Source organism: Cyrtonyx montezumae, unplaced genomic scaffold (genome assembly GCF_038088225.1).
Source record: "Cyrtonyx montezumae isolate F1298 unplaced genomic scaffold, pur_monq_1.0 scaffold_3, whole genome shotgun sequence".
In the NCBI taxonomy this organism is placed as follows: domain Eukaryota; kingdom Metazoa; phylum Chordata; class Aves; order Galliformes; family Odontophoridae; genus Cyrtonyx; species Cyrtonyx montezumae.
In genome coordinates this window covers 63,884,327-63,907,561 of record NW_027072034.1, presented here as the reverse complement: position 1 = coordinate 63,907,561, position 23,235 = coordinate 63,884,327, and the positions used below count along the sequence as shown (strand labels likewise).

The 23,235-nt window shown below is 35.0% G+C and overlaps 1 protein-coding gene across 1 annotated transcript in view; it reads left to right on the top strand.

The window, feature by feature from the left end:
* NCAM2 (neural cell adhesion molecule 2) overlaps window positions 1-23,235 on the top strand; it is a 222,339-nt gene that overhangs the window by 159,316 nt on the left and 39,788 nt on the right. The window contains exons 13-15 of the mRNA XM_065740855.1: window positions 236-409; window positions 18,821-18,940; window positions 20,607-20,728. Of these exons, the coding sequence (XP_065596927.1) occupies window positions 236-409; window positions 18,821-18,940; window positions 20,607-20,728 (416 nt within the window). The remainder of the gene's footprint in view (window positions 1-235; window positions 410-18,820; window positions 18,941-20,606; window positions 20,729-23,235) is intronic.

The window sequence follows — 23,235 nt, the reverse complement described above, 5'->3', positions numbered from 1 at the left end:
AAAAAATGGAAAATATTATTGCATAACCTTACCATACAAGAAAATATACATACCTTTCTTATAGCTTTGTTTTAAAAAGTTTAAATTGTTTACCCCATGTGAACATCATTTCACCACATTCAGTACATTTTTTTCTCCCTTCATGATGCTAAGCAGACCTCTAGGGTAGATTATCAGTTAGTTTAGGACTGACCTGTTGCTGCTTATTATTAAATTAATGTTTGTATTTTTCTAGATGTGCCATCAAATCCTTATGGAGTACGAGTTTTAGAGTTGTCACAAACCACTGCCAAGGTTTCATTCATTAAGCCAGATTCGCATGGAGGTGTGCCCATTCATCATTACCAAGTGGATGTAAAAGAGGTAGCCTCAGAAACCTGGAAGATAGTTCGCTCCCATGGAGTTCAAAGTAAGTTTACTAAAGATAAGTAGAAGTGTTTCAACTGAAAACATATCAAGGGGAAAGATTTCAAGTGTGTGTTAATTGATTCTCTGCTTCTCCATTAGTCTTGACTGTATCTCCACTTAATATGGGGCATTCAGACCTTTTTTCACCAATTAGAAATCTTTCTTTGATCAATTATCAATTTTTAGTTTTATGTAAGGTAGATTAACAAATTTACATTCATTTCCAATTTTTTTCAGTGTATTTCCAAGTAGAGACAAAGAATATTTGTGAAGCTGTAAATTTCAGACAGTAGAAATCACAGAGGAGTTAGTTTGAGACTGCGTACTACATATGCAATTAAATTAAAATTAAGTAAGCTATTATGTGATGTTTTATCTTATTTTATTTGTTATTTTATTATCTATAAAGTATTGTTCAACAAGTGATGCATTAAATGCATTTTCTAGATATTACATTTATTGACTGTCTGTTATACTTGGGGTGCTAAAAATTGATCAAGTTCTCTGCTGTGTCTGTGCCTTCTTTGCACTTCTCTAAATGCAGAAAACTGTTTAAGCATACATGAGTTCTTTAAGCACATGCATAGGCAGGGTATTTTGTCAGCGTGACGTTAACAAGATCTTAACAGATCAGGAATGCCTTCCATCCATACTTTACACTTCGGCATTTTCAACAGGTAGCACAAGAGAAAGCATTCCCAACAGTATTCTGATTTATACAGCATGAGGTGAATTGTTTTGGGACTGTCACCACACTGAAAGGACAGTAAATGTAGCAAATGGTCTAAAGTGTCATCACATCAGCCACACACAAGATCTCTGCACTCAGCATAGTATGATCCAATCAAAAAAACAGAATTGTTTCAAACAAGCATGTGTGTAATTTAACACTCAAAGTGACATGACTTTTTATTTTTTCTTAATTATACTTTGTAACTATGAGTATAAAGTTAATGGCAGCATTCACTTTAGCTCAGTACAATGAGATTTTTTCAATACTAGAAGACCAAAAGGAGGGCAGTATGTTTCCTCTAATGACAAGGCATACACATTAATAGATAATAATGGGCTTCAAACCGCTTTTGAGAATTTTTTTCTTTTTGCTGTTTTCTTTAGTGAATTGACAGTAAATATCTCAGATGACAACTACAGCATTCCACATACTAAAACTTGTAGTGACCTGTCTGTGTAGTAGGCTGCAATGTTCTCTAATGAAGACTGGCCGGTGCTAGAGTGCTTAATTGAAATGCAAATCAGAATGATAAAAAATTTCCAGTGTTAACTTTGTACAACAGTGTATTGTCTTTACTCCTCATTCTCTCCTATTTCCATTCATGGGAGGTTTGTGAGAAGATTAATTGATATTGTAGAAAAGATGTATAATTTGACAGACTTTTCTTTTTATCAGTTTCCTGGTGCTGCTTTCTTCAAAAGTTCCAAGATTTTTGAAGTATTCATTCAGTGTAACGTATTTCTGAGATGTTGCCTACAGCTTATTTTGGAGTTTGCTGTGTCACGTAAATTGATCTGCTTGGTATTACTTCAGTAAAGTGTCTGATTGCATTGTACTGGAACTTATTTTACAAATGGAAAGTATTGTGAGAGATACAAATGCCTGCAGTAGTTATGAACACAGTACTAATGTGAAGTAGATTGTGGGTTTTTACAGTCTCTACAGCCATCCCCATTACAGTGAAAGACGGCTTAATTGAGAAAATGATTTGTTAGTTCCTACATGCTGCCACATTTTCTCCATTGTCTTCCTTTTGTGCCACTCATCATAAATCCATTTTTTCTCTTTCCTGATCAGTAAGTTTTCAGGGTTTTTAACTTCTTTCAAATACGTGTTTTCCTTCTAATTTCATTGTCTTCTAACTAACACTAAGAGTTTTTCTGGAAAATAAATAAATAAATAAGTAAGACACACTGGTTTTGAACATTCGAAAGATTACTTTTAATAACATGCATGATTAGAGACTCCTCCAAGTAATGGTAAAAAACTAGTAGCCATAGAAGTGGCCTGAAGAATCATCTTGGTCTACAAATATTTATAATCATAGAATCATAGAATCACCAAGGTTGGGAAAGACCTAGAAGATCACCCCGTCCAACTGTCCACTTACCACCATAAGTTCATAAGTTCATAAGGTTGGAAAGGACCTATAAGATCATCTAGTCCAACCATCCTCCTATCACTATCTCTACCCAACTACTAAATTAAATCCTTTAGCACCTCATCTAAACGCTTCTTGAACAGCGCTAGGGATGGTGCCTCAACCACCTCCCTAGGCAGGCCATTCCAGTGCCTGACCACTCTTTCAGAAAAGAAATGCTTCCTCACGTCTAATCTAAATCTTCCCCGGCGCAACTTGTGGCCATTCCCTCTCGTCCTGTCGTTATTTATCAGGGAGAAGAGGCCCACCCCCTCCTCACCACAACCTCCCTTCAAGAATTGGTAGAGTGCAATAAGGTCTCCTCTGAGCCTCCTCTTCTCCAGACTGAACAATCCCAGCTCCCTCAGCCGCTCCTCATAAGACTTGTGCTCCAGACCCCTCACCAGTTTTGTTGCCCTTCTCTGAACACGCTCCAGGGCCTCAATGTCCTTCTTGTAGTGAGGGGCCCAAAACTGAACACAGTACTCGAGGTGCGGCCGTACCAGAGCTGAGTACAGGGGGATGATCACCTCCCTGCTCCTGCTGGCTACACTATTTCTAATACAGGCCAGGATGCTGTTGGCCTTCTTGGCCACCTGGGCACACTGCCGGCTCATGTTGAGCCGAGCATCAACCAACACCCCCAGGTCCTTTTCCTCTCTACATTCTTCAAGCCATTCTGCCCCAAGCCTATAGCATTGCATGGGGTTATTGTGGCCAAAGTGCAGGACCCGGCACTTGGTCTTATTGAACCTCATCCCATTGAGCTCAGCCCAGCTGTTCAGCCTATCCAAATCCCTCTGAAGGGCCTCCCTACCCTCAGGCAGTTTGACACAACCTCCCAACTTGGTGTCATCTGCATACTTACTGAGGGTACACTCAATTCCCTCGTCTAGGTCATCAATAAAGATATTAAACAAGATGGGCCCCAAAACTGACCCTTGGGGGACACCACTCGTTACAGGACGCCAGCTGGACTTAACTCCATTAACCACTAACCACCAATTGTTCTCAATTAACCATGTCCCTCAACATAATATCTAAATGTTCATTGAATACCTCCAGGGATGGTGACTCCACCACCTCCCTGGGCAGCCCATTCCAGTACCTGACCACTCTTTCAGAGAAATATTTCCTAACATCCAGTCTGTATCTCCCCTGGTGCAACTTAAAGCCATTCCCTCTCATCACTAGTTACCGTAGAAAAGAGGCCGGCCACCACCTCACTATAATCTCCCTTCAGGTAGTTATAGAGAGGAATAAGGTTTCCTCTGAGCCTCCTCTTCTCCAGACTAAACAGTCCCAGCTCCCTCAGCCGCTCCTCATAAGACTTGTGCTCCAGAGCCCTCACCAGGTTCGTTGCCCTTCTCTGGACACACTCCAGGGCCTCAATGTCTTTCTTGCAGAGCGGGGCTTAAAACTGAACACAGTACTCAAGGTACGGCCTCACCAGTGCTGAGTACAGAGGGTAATAGAAATAGGTATTGAGAATGTAAATTTTTCTGAGGATGATAGACAGAGTTAAAAATTCATCATAGATCCATAATTAATGTAATCTGTTTTGAGAAATCTCTATTTGTATTCTCCTGCACAGCAAAATTGGGACTGTATTGTCTATATTTCTCTGAATTTATTTCTGTACTGCGTTAGGGATCAAAACCTATGTTAGAATTTCAAACACTGGCTAAGCAGGAGTCATCTTTTTTTTCTAAATACTGTTGATACTGCACTAAAGAATAGTAGTGAGATTAGTACAAAGAAATCAAAAGGGATCAAAAAAGCATGTGTCTGTTTCTGATATGCAGTATGACCACAGCAGAAAAACAAGATATGTTACCAAAACTGAGCAGTCCAGAGTAGAAAAAAGTCTTATGGAGATGTTGAAAAACAATATTATAATATTTTATATGAGAATACTGTTAACTGTAGCTGGAGCCATTCTGAAAAATTCAACCTTTTCCTGTTTCCTGGGCATTCAGAGCTTCAGGAAGTTTTCTAAAGCATCTGCTTAGACCTTGTTTCCTTTCTTTTTAACCTATTTATATTGTCCTAGTAGTAAACACTGAGATATCTTCTTCCAAATTCAAATTTGCAGTTTATGAAAGAATTTTTAATGAAGGCTTTGTTAGAGTAAGAGTTGTAATTTCTTTTACTCTTTCTTAAAACATTGAAAATACTTTGAAGTCTATTGATGGATAAAAATATTACATGCTTTGGAGGCAGTTTCTTACTGCACTTAAGAACCGCGTTCCTACTATAATTTAGTATCTTGAGGCTTGGGAGAAAAGGAAGTTTAGACTACATACAATCAGTATTCGGTATTACGATCTGTGGTTGGGTCATCATAATTTCCATACTTGGTCAACATTCTTTAATGAAAATGAAATTACTGTTTTCTTCTGTTGAAATTTTTGAAGCAGATTTATGGTTAAGATGCAGATATAAATGCTTTTACACAGGGACAGTTAACTGCTCTCACAACACAAGTCATAATGCATGAGTCATGACTTTTTCCCAGCAGCCAATGATAAAACTATGCTGCAATGTTACAGGAAGTCTTTTTATCAGGCTGATTTAGATCAGGAATGATAAAACAGCACTGCAGGGCCTTATTGCCCCAGTGTAGTGAATGGGTGAATTCCAAGGCAGTCTTTTAACAGGGTGAGGCAGAAGATCCTACTTGCTTTAGACAGTAGTGCCCAAAAGGTTACTCTTCCAGTATGGACACTGTGAAAGCTAAACGGCTCCCTCTCTACTTTGATCAGAAGCACTAGTGTAGTTTTTCTTGTACAACCAGAAAGAACAGACATAAACTGATAAAAATGAATGATGGATATATTTTACATGAAACAAATATCTATGTTGACGAAGTATTTGCAGAAATTAGTTTTTAAGAAGTACTACCAAATGATTCATAGATGTTTTAAAAAGTTGTTGAAAGAAATTGCTACTAACGCTATCAAATAATTAATTTTCTCATGAATGTGACCTAATAGTTGTGTATAAAGCCTTCTAAAATTAGAATTTTAACTGTTTTTATTTATATGAAAAATACTAACCGAAGTTGTTAGGCATTCTTATGAGTTCAATCAGGAAAATCATGTAATACAAAATGAATTCTGTGCCAATCTGTTCAAACAGCTTGCGATTCTCTTCATCTGGGATTCATACTGCCTGTTTCTTCAAAGACTCCCTCAGAAGATAACTTTTTTTTTTCCAGACTGTACTAGCTTGAGATATTTTCAGATCAAATTGAGAGAATTCTAGGGTCCAGGAGCTGTATCTGCTTTCCTATTCCCTTTCCTTTGTCTTTTATAATGAAGAAGATTTCATTTGAAAGGCTGTGCTGATTACAGCTATTGAAGGCAAGCACAGAAAATGAAGCAATCATTCAAATACAGCAACTTCAGGCTATTTAAGTATTTAAAAGTCGTAGTCAACACTAGCATAGTTCACATGGTAGCCAGATTTTTCTAAACTTGTTGAAGGATCTGTTGAATGTGAAAACTGTTTTATTAGAAGTGACCTTCACCCTTATGGCCACAGGGCTCCCTGTTGTCCAGTACTCTGGGTGGGCCTGGCTGGGCCTGCAGCAGTGCAGCCCGAGGCACCACTTGGAACTGGGCACCCTGGGGCCAGGTTTCAGCTAAGGCCAGGTTGTGGGAATCTGCATCCTGGCCCTGCTGCAGATGCGCTGGGACTGAGGTCCCCTAGACTCATGGGGGACAGGTGGGAGAGCCCCAGGGCAAGGAGGGGCAATTCCAAATCTAGCATTTTATTTTTCAATGTGCTATACCAGTGAGAAAGCATGCATGTAGGCAAGTCTTCAGTCCTTATCAGAAAAACAATCATTCCAGAACATTTAGAATAGGGTAATACATTTTTTTTCTGTGACTTTTTATAGTTTTTACATGCTATTTCCAAGCACATGACCAATGGAAGTGTGATTTTTGTGTGTGCACAGTTCAGGTTTTTGGGTAAAACTACTTAAATGTTTTCTGTTCTTAGCAAGGCTTTTTGGTAATCATCAAACCGACATTGTTTCAGAAGATGTGAAAAGCTTACGATATGTGATTTTCTGCTGAGATGTCAGAAACACAAATTCAAAGAGGAATCTATTTTTTTTTACATTAAAATATAGCAATTACAGTGTTTTGTTGTTATCCTAGGGGAGGAAATCTTATATATAGGTTAATTATCATTCTCATATACTGCATCTTAGATTCTAGGTTTTTTACTACCTGCTTCTTTTATAGTGAAGCATTGAAAGTGCACCCAGTTGAATACTGGAACACTTACTATTAGCATAACAGTGCTTCACCATAAAACTTGGAAGATTTTCAATGGACTCCTGAGTGATATGAAGCTCATATACTTTAATAATTTTATTAATGCATTTAATGATTAAAATACATCAGCATAATTTGTAGATCAAACAAATGGCAAATATTTTGGTAGAGAGATTCAGCATTCAGAATTATTTTAATACATAAAAATCTTCAAGACAATAACATCTATTGAAATCTGATAAAGGAGAAGTAAAAATATGTTCATGAGCTTGCTCAGGTATGTTTAAGAAGTATTTGAGACATTCAGCTATTTGGCATAGCTACCAGATTTGGCTTCCTATTATGTGAATTGTCACTATATTCAGTTCACAATTGAAACAAGCTTTGAAAATTATCAGAATTTGGGGGTGTATATATGTGTGTACTAATAAGCTAAAATTGGTCAGGATGAAACTGCATTTGTGGAATATCATGTGTTTTCTCCAGAAATAGAGAAGTACCTGAATTCTTAGGGATTGTACATTTTAAATGATGCTGTAAGTCATACAGAAAGTATTTCTGATTTGTGAATTCAGAATCTGGTTCTATATTCAGCTGACTTGCTAGCAAGAAGTTTAAGCTAGAAAAAAAAATGAATGGAAAAAAATTGATTTTTATAAAACAAAATCCCCAAATTTGCTTTAATTTTAAACCAAACTTTAATCACATCAAATTATACAAGATAAGGAGAATCTTAAAATGTCACACTGACCATCAAATTGACTTAAAGTAGTGTTTTAATTTAAGAAACGGTCAGTGGTCAGTAGGCTATAATTCATAATACTGCAAAAAACTTTGAGGATCATTCCCTGTATCAGATAATGTGATAAGATTGCTGGTCCTAGGTACATAGGATTTCTTTCCAAAGTAAACTATATATGTATCTTGATTGAAATTTAGTTTTCACAATTGAAACAAGCTTTGAAAATTATCAGAACTTGGGAGTGCGTATATATACGTATATATATACTAATAAGCTAAAATGGGGCAGAATGAAACTACAAATGACATGAATAGAAATACCTTAATGTTAATAATCAGAATTCTCTACATGTCATACAACTGGAAACTTAAAGAATAGATTCAACTTAAAAGCAATATAGGTTATATTTCAATGAAAGTGTTAAGAAACAAACCTTTTATCCAAATTAGTTTGTGTGTATGCCTGTAAGTTATTCATGTCTCTCTTTCAGTTTCCTCACTACTCTTGGTCTCAATCCACCGTAATCTCAGCTTTAATGACAGCTTTTAAGCTTTAGGGATTGTATATTTTAAATGAAGACACGTGAGACAGCTTTTAAGTCTCATGTAGATCGAAATGTGAATTAGAAATACAAGTAGGGACAACTCAGGGAAACTGTAAAGTAAAAACTGCAAAGCTGTGCTTAAGTATTCCAGGTTTTTATTCAAGATAATGAAATGTGCTTTTCATACTCAAAGGTGAATAAAATGTCATAAGAAGTGAAGTAAACCAAGACAATTCACTTTGTATCACAAGTTTCTAACTAGAAGCAGCATGAAGCCATAAACACCACCAATATCTGAGGCTACACTTAAATAGTTTATAATTCTGTGCTTGCAGTTTCATGCAGTCAAGCAGTCAAAGCTCATTATGAAGCATGATTTGAGTGTTTTAAAAAAGAAGTATTTGAACATTTATAAAATCGAATGCAGTATGCTTTAATTGGAAGATGTACAAAGTTTATTCCAAATATTTTTCACCTGATATTCCTGCTTTTTTTCCTGCTTTACTGATAACTCTTGGCTAGTCCATATTTAGACCTTTTCAAGCTTTCTGCGATGGTACACTCTCAAGTAGATTTGCTGTGAACATGCTGATACACTGTAAAGGTCTTGCTGATCTGGCTCCGAAGTGTAAATCTTGTTAAGAAAAGTGTTGTGCAATGCAATATTGGAAATGAATAGCTGGTAAGTGGGACACATGGTGCAGCTGCAAATTTTGCCTTTCAAATCAGTATTGTATTCATTTGCATCCAGTTTACATTGCCAATCTGCTTACAAAAAGGTACAGTAAATTTGTGGAATATCTATGCATACCAACTTCATCTGCATTTTGTAACACAAGCTGGAAAAGTGTTATTGGAGGACAGAATATTCCTTAAACATTGCTAAGGTCATCAAATAACAAAGTAACTTTGAATGGAGTTTTCCTTCTATAACACACAAAAGTTAGCAACAAACAAATAGCATAGCCTATATATGTTACATTTCACAGTATCATTAAATGTAAATGCTTTTTGTCTCTTTTCTTCTCCCTACTCTTTCCACTCTTTCCATTCTCTGTTGACAAATTGGAAAGTGTAGCATGAAGGTGTAGTATGGAAACAAGGAAGGAAATCTATGAATGAAAATCATCTTTGCGTGAAAGAAACAAAGGAATTGTTCAAATCATATTCATGACCGTCTCAAGGTTGCTTTATTGCAGTGGTGAATATCATTATAAAACACCAATTTGAGATTACATTTTAGTCCTTTTGCTTTTCACCCTAATCCACAGTTGATTCCAGCCTTGATGTAAAAAACAGAATACGTACTGACATTTAAAGGTTTATAAAAGTAAAGTAAGGTATAATCTATGACATTGGAGTCTCATAATCAATAGGATTCCCTTTTATCCATAGAGGATAATTTTTTCTGGGTTTTCTCACATTAAACATTGCTTTTAGCCTTGATGGGTGTTCAAAATTAGAAAAAACAAAAACAAAGAAAAAAAAGATAAATGAAATGATATATGTTATCTTCATAAAGGTCTTAATTGCTCTTCTAATGAGGTTAACAGTTATTACTTTATTGCATAATGGAGTATGGTATATACTCAGTAAATTACTGCTTACTTAAGAAACTATTGTCTATGTGTGTTTATATTGTCAATTCTACATCAGTGTCCAAAAATTTTTATTATAGGAGAATTTTAAAATTAATAACTATAAAAATAAATTTGATTTATAAAAAGATTTGACTTTATCAGGTGTTTTAATTAGCAATGTGTGAGTTTTATATAATTTGTCCAATTAAAATGACAGCAGTTAGAGTAATAAATATTTGATAGCCTTCATGCTTGTATACTAAGAATGTTGGTCATATGCTAGAAAACATTTTGAATAGTGGGAGAAAATCTGATAGCAATCCAAATCCACATTTTAGTCTACTGTTATTATTGTCTTGTAAAACATTTCAGTTGCAAGTGACCATCTATTTCTTCAATCAGTGGACTTTAGAATCTTTGCATTAAGTAGGGCAGGATAGTTTTATAGTAGGGGAGAAAACTGGATTCCAAGAATGGAGATGCTATTCCTCTTAATTTTCTAGAACCTTGTCCAGCCTCTTGCCTGAAGGAGGAATAGTGCCAGTTTTGGATTAGATCAGGCATGGCTTTGTCTAACTTGCTCTTAATCTCAGAGAGGAAGATTCCTCACCCTATTGTCTTGATGATACCTGCTCAATGCTTCATTACTCTCCTAATGATTAAGCTTTTCTAATAACAAGTTTGAATATGCTTAAGTTTAAGCTTCTGACTGCTGAGAAGAGTCTCACACTGCTGTTTGTGTTTCTGTTTTGAAGGGATTATATGTCACTCATTGACCTCTTCAACAGACTAAATAAGCCTCAACATTTACTTGTCACTCGTGTCCTAAGCTGCTCTTGGTTGATATATGCTATATCCTCTCCAATTTCTTACTGTTCCTGGACTCAAATCTCAGGTTTGGCCTTAACAACAGTAAACCAGGGGGAGACAATAAGCTTCCTTCAATCCGCTTGCTCCAAATGCAGCCCAAGCTACATTTGCCACCATGCGGATGGCAGTGAACTTTGTGGCCTTATCTGGACGTACTGGCCTGCTGCATATGTCTGCTCCTGCCTGAGCATTTCATCTTGAATAGAAGGACCCCTTTACTCTTGCTCCATAGTCCTTCAGTTTTCTTATATCCAGCTGAGGTTTCTGTTGAGTATCATCTTAGTGCCTGCATGGGTGAACCTCAATGGGTAGTGCTAACCAGAAGAGACTCCTCAGTAACTGTGCTTATGCAGCTTTTCTTCCTTCAGTTGCATTAGAGAACTGGGATATGTCCTGTACCTGATTCTTGTAAGAACTGAGCCAGAGTTGAACAAGCTTCAGGAGATTCATTTGCATAGCTTCAATGCACTGAAGTTAATGCTTTGAGATAACAGAATATTACCTGTGGTTTAATTTATCATCAAATATATTTCAAAACTTCTTGCGTACACAATCCTGTGCACAAAAAAAGCTGATTCTACAATAATTGTTTATATAATAAAAGACTAATAAAAGGGAAATGAGTACTTGGAGGAGACCTGACTTTTCTGGCATTACATTATTCAAAAGCATTTTTTTTTAATGCATGTAAAGTGCATGTTTTTGAAGCACACTATACATTTCTGTATATACAGAAGCAGTCTAAGTAAGTGATATCTGATGTGGAATTGCATATAAAGTGAAGGCATGGAATTGAATTTCTCTACTGAGGAACTGAATTGCGCCCATTGACATTCATTGGCTCTGTATGTTTCTGGAGACCAAAGAGTTGATGTGAGTACTGTCAGGTGGTGCATGGTGCATTTCAGCAGTGGCAGCAGAGACAGAGGGTCATCTTTAGTGGTCCGAATTTCAGTGAGCACGTGAAAGCATGCAGACTCTTATTCGTTGCTGATGAAAATGCATAGCTAATGGTGGTGACTGTGTTGAAAAATAGTATTCTGTAGCTGAAAATTTGCTCTGTCAAAGAGGGTTATTGTACTTTTTCTATCTTTTGTTGTTTCCATGGAAATAAATAGAAGGCATTACTTTTGGACCAACCAGAGTAGATAACTGGATAACAAAACCTTCATTTTCCATGTGATCTAATGAGAGTTCTTGATACTATATTTGGGCAACATTCTAAAGTATGTTTTAATGAAAAATTGAAGATGTTTTGTTTCATTCAGGTGGCAAACATCTCTTTATTGGCATTAGAAAACTGTTTCAAACTTAGAGTAAAGGCACTTTTTTCAGCAAATTTAATCTAGAATAATTAAATTATTTCAGTGTAGGTAACATGCCTAATTCTTGGAGGTGAAGAGCAGACCAATGAAAATATGCATCTAGTGCTGAATTTTCAAGTTGAGCAATTGTTCTCTCACAGAGCAGGAGAAATGGAGTTATATTTACTATACAGAAGGCTGAAATTGAATAGGATAGAAAGAAAAAAAAAAACAAACTTAAAAACATACTAGATTTCCAGTACGCCAGAAACATTTGTGGTATGCATTTGGGCTAGGGTATGGCACACCGTTATCTGAATCATCTGCAGCTTTGGTGTGTTAGAGAAAATAGCACCAAAGAAAACATAGTGAACAGCTGCACTACAAGTACCTCAATGAATTGTATCCAATCTGCAAGAGAAATTCTGATGGTGATCCAAAAGGATTTTGCCATACCTTGAAAGCAGTGGAGAGTACAAAGTATTTTGGACAGCTTTTATCCTAATAAAAGTAAGCGTAGCATGGTTTTGTTGAAGTTAGAATGTGCTTATTACATGTAAATAATCTAAATTAGATTTTACTGGTGAGGAGAACCAAAATCTACTCAATCCTAGTTAAAAAGGATTGTTATGGAACAAGAAGCTGTGATCAGTGGTGGTGCAAGTTGCAGAATTTGTTAATAAAACATTTTCTATTACTGTCAAATAGGTATAACACAATAATTTAATTGCACATACATCTATCATAATAATAAGGTATATTTTAGAAGTGGGGTTTATAGATTAAAAAATTTTCATGCAGTTAGTAGCTTCCTGGGTTTTTTTAACATCAGTTTGTATAAATGCATCATTTGATAAGCAATTTGTAGAATTATGTTACTATTTTGAATCAGGTTGTGTGATAAGTTTATTGGCATAATGATGCAGCAGTAATTGGTTTTGTTTCAGGCATGCTTCTCTTAAGTTTTTTCTGTACTGTGCGCTACACTGCAATTTAGAGTAAATATGAAAGTGATTTAGATTTGGTAGAGAAAGAAAGTTGCTTTTTAAATAAATAAACTAGAAAATGAACTTGGAATTTTAAAGTCTTCTAAAGATAACCTGTTATTGCTATGCCATGATGTAAAATAACAAAATCCTTCTGAATTCATTTTGATAAGTGTATTCTAAACCATGCTGTCAGTTCACTAATATGCTGTTTACTAGGGGCTTTGTATTGCTTATTTCATTTTCATTAATATTAAGTTCATTATATAGGATTGTGTATTTTATAAGTCCCCTACTAGATTGTTTTGTCTTCTTAGTTCTATTTCAGTAAAAAAAATTATCAAAGTAATCTCCTTGATGACTGTAGGCAGCTGTTGTTACTCCTGGTTTAATTTGTATACCCGACACTTCAGAATTCTATCCAATAAAAATAAATACTACATGAGAGCAGGAGCTTAACAGTGTCATTATGCTTTTGGAACTATTCACAAAATATTTTTTAAAGTGCAATTTTTATATTAACTGCTGTGAATTGTTTTATAATGAAATTAGTAATGATATTGAACACTATATTTTATTAATTATATGTGATCTAAAGTACTACATATTTTTATTTACAGTTGATTACTTGTATTCACAGTGAACTAAGCCACTACAACCTGTATTGCAAAATAATACAATAAAAATGTTCAGTGTAGGAGAGATGGAAAATTAAGACAGAGCCATTATCTCTGATTCTTAAAATGATTATGTTCTTTTCTAGATATACATATGAGGATATAGGTTAAGGCTTGTTCCTGTCTCCTTATATACTTATGAAAGTTGTGTCAAAAATTTCAGTAGCAATTTTCAGGATTGGCTACCATGATGTTATTTTCATATAATGTACAACTTGAAATATTTTCATTATTGAAGTTCATTTCATTCTGTTATTTGAATTCTGACATTTATAGACAGATGTTGAATCGGTATTTATAAAATTGATTGTTATTTAGGCAAGGCAGACAGATGGAGCTGAGGCAGTGTGACTGTTTTTGTTTATGAATAAACATGTTGCGTGTTATATAGCAAAAACACTTTCATGTTGCTTTAACTGTTTTTCTCCACCAGTGGCAAGTTATAAGTTCATTTTGCCAACGTTTCTGTTAGCTAACTGTGAGCCTCAGATAGAAAATCAGCTTTTATTCTCATCCTATTGTGCATGCACTAGATTAGACAAAACCATATTGCTCATCCCAGGCAGACAAAGGTTCTGGTAGAAGTTCTTCACAATGTGTGACATCTACACAAGAAATCTGATACATACGTACAGAAACTTAATGCCACAGGTTCCTCACTGCTCTGCTCCCATCTCGTACTACCATGGGTACCTTTCTTCTCTCCTCCAGTGTCCATTTCTTCTGTTCGTAAAAGAAAATATGTCATCACTACAAAGAGAAAAAATTAAGCTCCATAAAAATGCTATTCATATTTTTCTCTAGAAGAGATTCAGGTATTTCCAGGGAAATTAGTTTTTCTTTCAAAGTTGTCAAAAATGAGTAAAAGGATCAACAAAATTTTGCTAAATCAAAACATTCCACTTATTAACCTGCAGTATATTCAGTCTGTGTAGGTAGTGGAAAGTCAGACTAGAAGGAAGGAAATAGGAAAAGCCCATCCTAGCATCTGTAATGCTTTATTGGCAGAAATTTTGTACTGCTGCCATTATCTGAAATATTTATGAGTGAATATGATCTTTCAGCAATGATCTGTGTCAGCTACTTTGTTTCAAAACAAATTTATGTCCTACTTCAGTCAGGGCTGATGTCCTCTAGGGATTAAAATCAGGACTAGCAGTAGAACATTGTTCTATGCAATCAGTATTTCTCCAATGAGTTTTGATGCAATATTCCTGTTAATTAACCTCATATAAGATCTACTTTGGGATTAGTGTAGTGTAACTGCACTTTTTTTCTTTACTTTTGTGGTGGTTTATGTCATATATGACAGTCCTTAAAGATTTCTGAGCTAGCTTTCCTTTGGTGAAAGGGCATTTTAGTATGCTTGTCATTTCCCATCTCATTGTTCTGGAATAAGGTAACGTAAACGACCTACCTCTGGACTGAAGAAGTAGCTGGTGATTTTTACCTTGTTTTTCCTAACTCCTAATTCCAGTACAATTTATTTCACAGCAAATCTTGTGTCAGGTGTCATTTTCCTAAGGCTCATCTTGATAATAATTGAAATATTAATATTCTGCAATAAAGCTTTCATAGCTGAAATGCTTTCAGTCTGTATTTGAAATAGTTTGTCTATTTGGTTGTGAATTTTTATCTAATAAGCCCCTTTTTGTTGCCTTTGTTTTGGTACTGCATTCGTCCCTTAATGATTCAGATTGGTTTGCAAATTAGAAAACTATATAATGAAAAGTAAGGACTTTAATACTGCTTAAACTGTAGAATTCAAGACAGAATAGTTTGAAATGAATTATTTGTTAAGTCTTAATTTTTCATGGTCATTCTGTATTTGTTTAATTCTTTAGTATGAAAATGAAAAACCATTCCTTTCATAATACATTTTAAACTCTATACAGTATAAGGAAACAAGTTATAATACGAGTAACTTGTTATGTCCTACAAGAGGTAGTTCTGTTTGCAGCAGTTATGCCAAGTCTACTATTCAGAGTTGTCGATTACTATGTATGATGCAGCAAAATCAATTACTATGAAAAATTGAAAGCTTCAGACTCAGCATGCTGATACTGTGATTAAGAAGATAATATAAAAACTGAAGCAGATATGTACAACAAGTGGAAAAAGACTCAGTAAGCTTAAGCAACTTCAGTTCTTTGGGATTTATTATGTGCCAATGAACATGCCAGTGGGCATCATTCGTGAATATGGTATACAGTGAACTACATTTTTCACTTTCATATCCTGAAAGTGAAATTCCTATGTTTGCTTCAGAATATGATTTAAAATTTTACTGGTAATTACTTCAATGATAATTGAAAACTGCAATCAAAATATCCATTGTGGCCAGGACTCAGCTGTGAGCTCATGTAGAAGCTTTATTTGCATACAGAGGGATGAATATGCTGATTTTCTAACAGATCCACAACTTAGGGGGAAAAAAAAAGTTAATTATTGAATTAAGGATTTGTTTTAATTCTCAACATATTTAAAAAAAGTTAAACGCTTAATAAGCAGTCAAAGTTTTAATTACTCTTAGATACTCTTAAAACTTACATTTTTGCAGTGTACTTTAGGAAGGTTCCTTAATCTTCCTTAATTATTGTAGATTTTCTTTTATAATTTGAATATTTAAAGTATCCTGATAAATAATAGTTCTTTGCTTTGCTGTCCTGGAAGAAGTGACTATAAATTTCCTGCTATTTACAAAATATAAGCACATTATGCCTTCACTGATGCTTAGCACTTCTAGCTTTTGAGGGCATAGTATGCTATCAGATTTTGTTGAGTCAGTTTCATAAATGTATTTTTAAGAGCCATTGTATCCAGACACATAGTGTTGTTCAGGGGATTATAAAGTGGATACTGATTCTTTAAATACTGCTGTATATAAGAAACTTTATTCATTTATATAGGCCCCAGGAGTCTCTCAAGTGTTTATACAGTTGGATCCTTTGGTTTTATGTAGTTAAAACATCCGTGTTTTATTAAGCGTAGACTCATAGCCATGCTTTGATGTTGTTTAAATTTTAAAAACATTTACAGTAACACTAATTTTTAGTATGCCCAAAGGTTTATTTTCAGTGAAATTATTCAGCTTTGGAAAATAACCAGGGCTGAAAAACAAATCAAATGCTACTACTGCTTTGTTTAGCTTTTACACTTCATCTTACCATAGCTGAAAGTTATATATAATAATCTATCCCAATTTGATTCTTATTCTCATGATAGCACTTTATTATTTACAAAATAGTTATACTTGATATTTTTAAATCCCTTGAAAATTACTGTTTGCTGGAAGAGGTGCTGCTTTGTTTATTAGGAAAATCGTTACTGCTTCTCAGTAGCATGTTCATGTGAAGTGCTCATAATAAAGTATGAAATTTGGAAATTACTGTTTTCCCTAAATTCCTTAAATCCCTTTTGCTCCATTTGTAATGGGACCACTGTCTGCTGCGCAAACAAAAGTAATAGAAATTCTAATAAATCTAAAGTAAAAAGAATGAGTGCTGACAAAAATTATTCTCCTTTCATTAGATATAAAACTTGAAAAGCAGACTTAAAGCGAGTATTGAAATACTCCTCTATAATGAAAAAAAAGCTACGTAGGCTTCTTAGAGACCGAGAAAGATACTACAGGCTCTTAGGACACTGGAGTTCTGCATCTTGTTGTAAGATGATACAGAGCCCATTTTTCTGTGCAGAACAACTATTGTTATGCTTCAGTGTACAGTCCTCTTGGAGAAACCGGCAGCCCATGGCTTGGACAGGTGAGCACTTTCACTGGGTAAAAAACTGGCTGGATGGCCAGGCCCAGAGAGTGGTGGTGAATGAAATGAAATCCAGCTGGCAACTGGTCATGAATAGTGTACCCCAGGAGTCAGTTCTGGGGTCAGCCCTGTTTGATATCTTTACTGATTATTTGGGCGAGGATTGATGATTTCAACAAGACCAAGTGCTGCTGGTTCCTGTGCTTTGGTCACAACAACCCCAGGCAATGCTACAGGCATACCAAACATAGTGACCAGAAAGCTGCCTAGAGGAAAAGAATCTGGATCTGTTAGCTGACAGCCAGCAGAACAACAGCCAGCATTGTGCCCAGGAGGCAAAGAACAATGGCATCCTGGCCGCTATAAGAAATTGTGTAGTCAGAAGGAGCAGGGAGGTGATAATTCCTCTGTATTTGGTACTAATGATATTGTCTTTGAGTACTGTGTTCGGTTTTGGGCCCTTCATTGCAAGAAAGACATCAAGGCCCTGGAACATGTAGTTAGGAAAACTGTATTCTGTGAAAGAGTGGATAGATGCTGGAGTGGGCTGCCCAGGGAGGTGGTGGTGTCACCATCCCTGCTTCTGCTTCTGATGGCATTTCCAGGTAGTTGTCTTCAGGCTATGTGAAATACTGCTGCCAAGGCTTTAGTCTTGATTCCTGAAAGCGTAGTACTTAATTGATGAGCATGATACAAAATTTAGAGGGTTGGTCTTGATCTTAAAGGATTTTTCCCAACCTAAATGATTCAGTCATTCTATGAAATCAGTAGGGGAGTGGAAAAGGGATTGTTTTGTCTTTAATGTTACAGGAAAACTGTCTTTAAGACTGAAATTCAAACATGTTTGCTTCCCAAATCACTTTTTTTTGTTTGTTTAATTGAATACACATTTCCATTCACCACCTGTTGAGTATCTACAAATATACCTAATTTATTTTCAGGTCCTTAGTAAATAAGTTGGAACTCTTCCTTCGATCATCATAAAACACCTGTCATTTTAGCTTGAACTATCATTAATAATTCAGCACTGATGTTTATATAGCTGCATCCTGTAGATGCAGCTGTCTAGCTTCTAGTAGGCAAATTGGTTCTGCTTTCCAGTAAGGGAGAAATTTCAAGCCATGAATTGTATGAAGATAGCTTGAATGTGTGTAAGATGACCATCACCAGCCAGGAAACAGACTTGTTTGTCCTGTGCTCACAGTCTGAACACAAAATAGCAAACGCTTATCAAGTTCCTTAATTATTGCCTATGGTTTCTGAGTCACTGGCATTAAATTCTTCTAAAAGCACAAATTACTCAGTCACAATGTTTGCACACAAAAATGGGACTATATAAGCAAGACAGCTAATTTTGGAACCACTGTAATTGAAATTAAACTATCTGAAAATTGGACTCTTAGTTGCAGGTAAAGCAAATAAATTATGAAATTGCCCGGCATTTTTTGAATGCACTGCTTCACCAGTTTTTCTTTCTATATTTATTTCTTCTCTTTCCTTTAGCAATGGTTGTCCTCAGCAATTTGGAACCAAATACGACATACGAAATCAAAGTAGCTGCTGTAAATGGAAAAGGGCAAGGAGAATATAGCAAAATCGAGATATTTCAGACTTTACCTGTCCGTGAGTAATACCTGTGTGATTAAATGAAAACATGAATACTTACTAGAATACACTGCCTTCAGATCAGCTAATAGTTTCCAGTACAATTCACTGTGGGTAAAATGGTTTTGTTACAGACTGCTTCCCAATGTATAACATCAGTCTTCTCTACACAGTTTCTCAGTAATTATATTGTGTTCTTCTTATCCCCTCCACCAATTAAGTATTTCTCCAATTGTTTCCAGACAAGTCTGCATGTTATAGAGCACGAAACGTGAAACATACTAGATTTCTCATTTACACCTACAATATTACAGAGAAATGAACGGGCCCTTTCCAGAGGCATTCCTTTAACAAATAACACTGCCACAAGTTTTGCAGCTATGCCTAAAAGAAAAACTATAGAAAATAATAAGAATACATTGTTTTAACAGAGATTACATGGAAATGGCATCTGATGCGAAGCCATTTCTATGTTCGTAGTAAAATTTATAAGCAAGAAATCCTGATTTAAAGATCAATAGCTAATGAAAAATATTTTCATCAAATTAGTTTTAAAGACACATAATTATAAGTAAATGAAACACGAAGAAAAGGAACTACAGATAGCACTGTATTGTACTCAGGTAGAAAAACAAAAATACATCAGCAGCTAATAGTGAATTTGTCTTTCATAATGTGTTTCAGTTGAACTATTTTCTGAGTAGGATGTTATTCAGTTAAGAATATTGGCCCTAGCAGTACAGAACAGTAAAAGTGAGGCAGCTACATAAAACACGAAATATTTGTGCTATTTTATTATATTCTTATTGACAAGGGTTTTCTATCCAAAACTTGTCACTTGTCAGCTTTCAAATTTCTTTTTGTTTAAAGTGCATGCATATTTCAAATATATTGTATGACAAAATAATTTGCCATTATTCATATGGCACATTATACTTTATACAAAAGTGATAGAAATTGATAGAACTGACACATATATTGCCTAATAGAAAGCTAGGAGATAACCACTGAGATTTAAATAAGTTACTCTTCTCCTTAAGAAGGGATAAACACAAATATAACTAATATTGTAAATATTTTGAAATTGACAAGATACCTCTGTCTGAATGCAAATTCATATATATTTTGAGTTAGAGACCATTATGACATGTTCATTTAGGACACAATATATAAATTTTTACAATAGGCATTGCATAAATGATAATTGGTCCATGAAATATCATTAGAAAAGTAATTAAAGCTAGCTTTTAACCCTTCAATTTTATTTTTGCCCTCCCACTGCAGAGAAAACTGTTTTTGCTTTTTGAAATCTTAATCTTTGTGTTCATTCTTAATATAGTCTACTTTAAGAGTATCTGATTTTGTCTTGGCACAGTTGTTGAATTAATGGCTAAGTCATTTCTAAAGTAAATTACATTTGAAAATATAAATGTCAGAAAGTCTCAAAGAAGCTTAGAGTTAATTGATATCATTTGGTTTCTTTGTGTGAAGTAATCTAGTTTAGAACATTCTTCAAGCAAAACATTTAGCACACTTATGTAGGATGTTCTGCAGTTCTTGAAAGAATTGTAGTGATTTTAAAGGTTTTCATTAATAATCTTATGGGTGTACTCCTAGTTGCAGTTTAAGGTTTCTATCATTGCTTTTTATTTTTTAATTTATTTAATGTATTTTCCTTATTTAGGAGAACCAAGCCCACCATCAATTCATGGACAGCCAGGAAGTGGAAAGAGTTTCAAACTTAGTATAACTAAACAAGACGATGGAGGTGCCCCCATTTTGGAATACATTGTCAAATACAGAAGTGTAAGTATTTCAGTGAATCAAAGTATGTGGGAGCTGCTTAATAATATCTGGTTTTAATGTAGAAAAGACTGCTGATATTATTTGAAACGTAAAAAAATGGCTTGTATATTACAAAAAGAAAAGAAGAAAAATAATCTAGATATAGTATAGTATGTTTTCTTTTGTGACTAGGTTACTAATGCGAGATTATTAAAAAGAAAGAAAAACAGAAAGAATGAAAGAAAAACACCCTGCTCCTCCTAAAGGTATCACTGAAAGTTCTTTCTAATAAGAAAACTCTTTTCTCTGTTTTGTTACATGGTAAATAAGGAACATTCAATGTTCACATCTCAAAGGTGCAGTCAAATAGTGAACATTAAATTACATGAATAAAAGATGTTTGAAAAGCAAGTTAATCATGTTACAGTGGTAGCTGTACTTATAGAGGGCATCCTAAAGATAGGATGCTGTATTCCAATGTTCCATGTTCATTTTAAAAGAAATTAGTTTATCTTTCTGTACTCCAAGGCGCAATTTAAAATATCAAAAGCTGTACAAATTGCTGTGACTTATGAGTTTCAATGTACACATCAGTAATTTAAGACACATCATGGAGAGTTTATTAGTATTCTCTCAGCTAGTCTGATTTGTTGTTCTCATGTCAAATATGACAATTTTAGAATGCAGACTTGTTTGCAATGTGAAATTAATTTTTCTATGAAGAATATTTTATTTTTCTATGAAAATTGTATATTTTTTAAATGTAAGTAGCTAAAATATCTTTCCTGATAGGCTATGTTTAGAAATGATTGCATTGAAGAAGTACCTCTTCAACTAGCAAAAGCAATGATATTAATTCAAAAGCATTTTCTAATAAGTTCCCTTTGTTCTTTTAGAAGGATTATTCCAGACCCTATGACAAAACATTTTAGCAGAGTATAGCAGCAGATTTACACATCCACTTCAAGACTCTAAAAGAGTTAGATGTGTAACACCAGATATGTAAATACTTTTAAAAGAAAATAGTACTATTTTACAGAAGTTAAAAACCCTTTGAGAGATCAAATGCAAAGCTTGTTTTAGTACTACCAGGAAGGATAAGTCATATCACCTTATTTTTTAATAATTTCTATCTCATTTCATAACGTTTCCTATAATGTAACGTTTTGATGGTAGCTCTGGGATTATCCATGTGCTAAGCCTGAGATGTAAAATGATTTTCCTAAGTCATTTGCTAAATAAATTTACAATCAAGATATGGATATTGTACATACATGTGATATGCAAAATTTAATATATTTCTGTGATTTCAGTAAGTTAAGTGATTTTTGGATCTGTTGTGAATAACTTTGGAAACACAATTAACCCAGTGTTCCGACTAAGGTACACCATTATAGAATAGAAGTTCACTTTTTGTGTTTGTCATTGAAAGATAAATGTACAATTTAAGCACTAACTGAAAACATAATAGGTTACAGAAGGAGATAGCTTTTACTTGGAACTGAAATCCATATCTCTCTATGCTTTCAATTGAAAAAGCAATTTGACTAAATTAAAGGTCTTCTTACAACAAAAAAGCACAGTAATTTTTCGGTGTTTTAATCAGAATGAATGGATGCTATTTAAAGTTCTAAATTGTCTGCTGACTACTTCTCGTCCGTCTTGTCCATTGGTCATATTTAATTGGACCTCCTGTAATTTTTGCCAGCCTCATCAGTAGCACCTGCACCAATGTATTTGCTTGCACGATTAAAGAGCACATTAGATAACAAGTTACATATGAGTGGATGTTTTTTCCTTTGTGTTTCATAACAGTTCACGTGTTACTAAGGGACAGTTCCTTTATACTTAGGTTTTATCAAGATCTGTTTAAAACTGGGAGTAGGACAGCCTGTAAGATATTGTAGAGATATCACAGCCTTGCCTAAGGACAGTTAAGTTTTATTTTCTTCTGGAAATCATGTGTTTCTTTCTGCCACTCGATCTTACTATGGGAAGATCTTGCTAACAATAATGAGGACCCACTCAACCTTCTCTCATTCTCAATTATGGACCTACTGTTCTTGTCTGACTGGGAGTACACATGGTCAGATGCTGCTGTTGTGCAGTGAACATTAACCTTTATGCGTGTAAATGACTGGGGAACTGTGTGCTGGATTCATAAATGGCTGTTATTTGCTGTGCTGTCTCTGCTGTCTGTCAAGTACAGGAACAGTAAACTCGGAGCTGTCCAGGAGGGCAGAAGAAATGGTGGTATGCAGAGTTACAGTCTAAGATGAAGGGTGAGGAGATAGAAGACCACAATGAAAAAGCATTAGGGATACAAGGAGTTATGCCACAGCATCTCAGGTCTGGTGGCTGAAAAGGCACAGATCTGCAAGAGAAGGACAGGATACAAAGCAGTAAATGGAAGGTTTTACACAGGTTAAGACAGCAGAAACAGCATGCCAACAAATCCTGGTCACCATAAAGGATTAGTCATTTACACTGCTCACACAGTCACAAGCTAAAATATGTGCTTGTTTCTC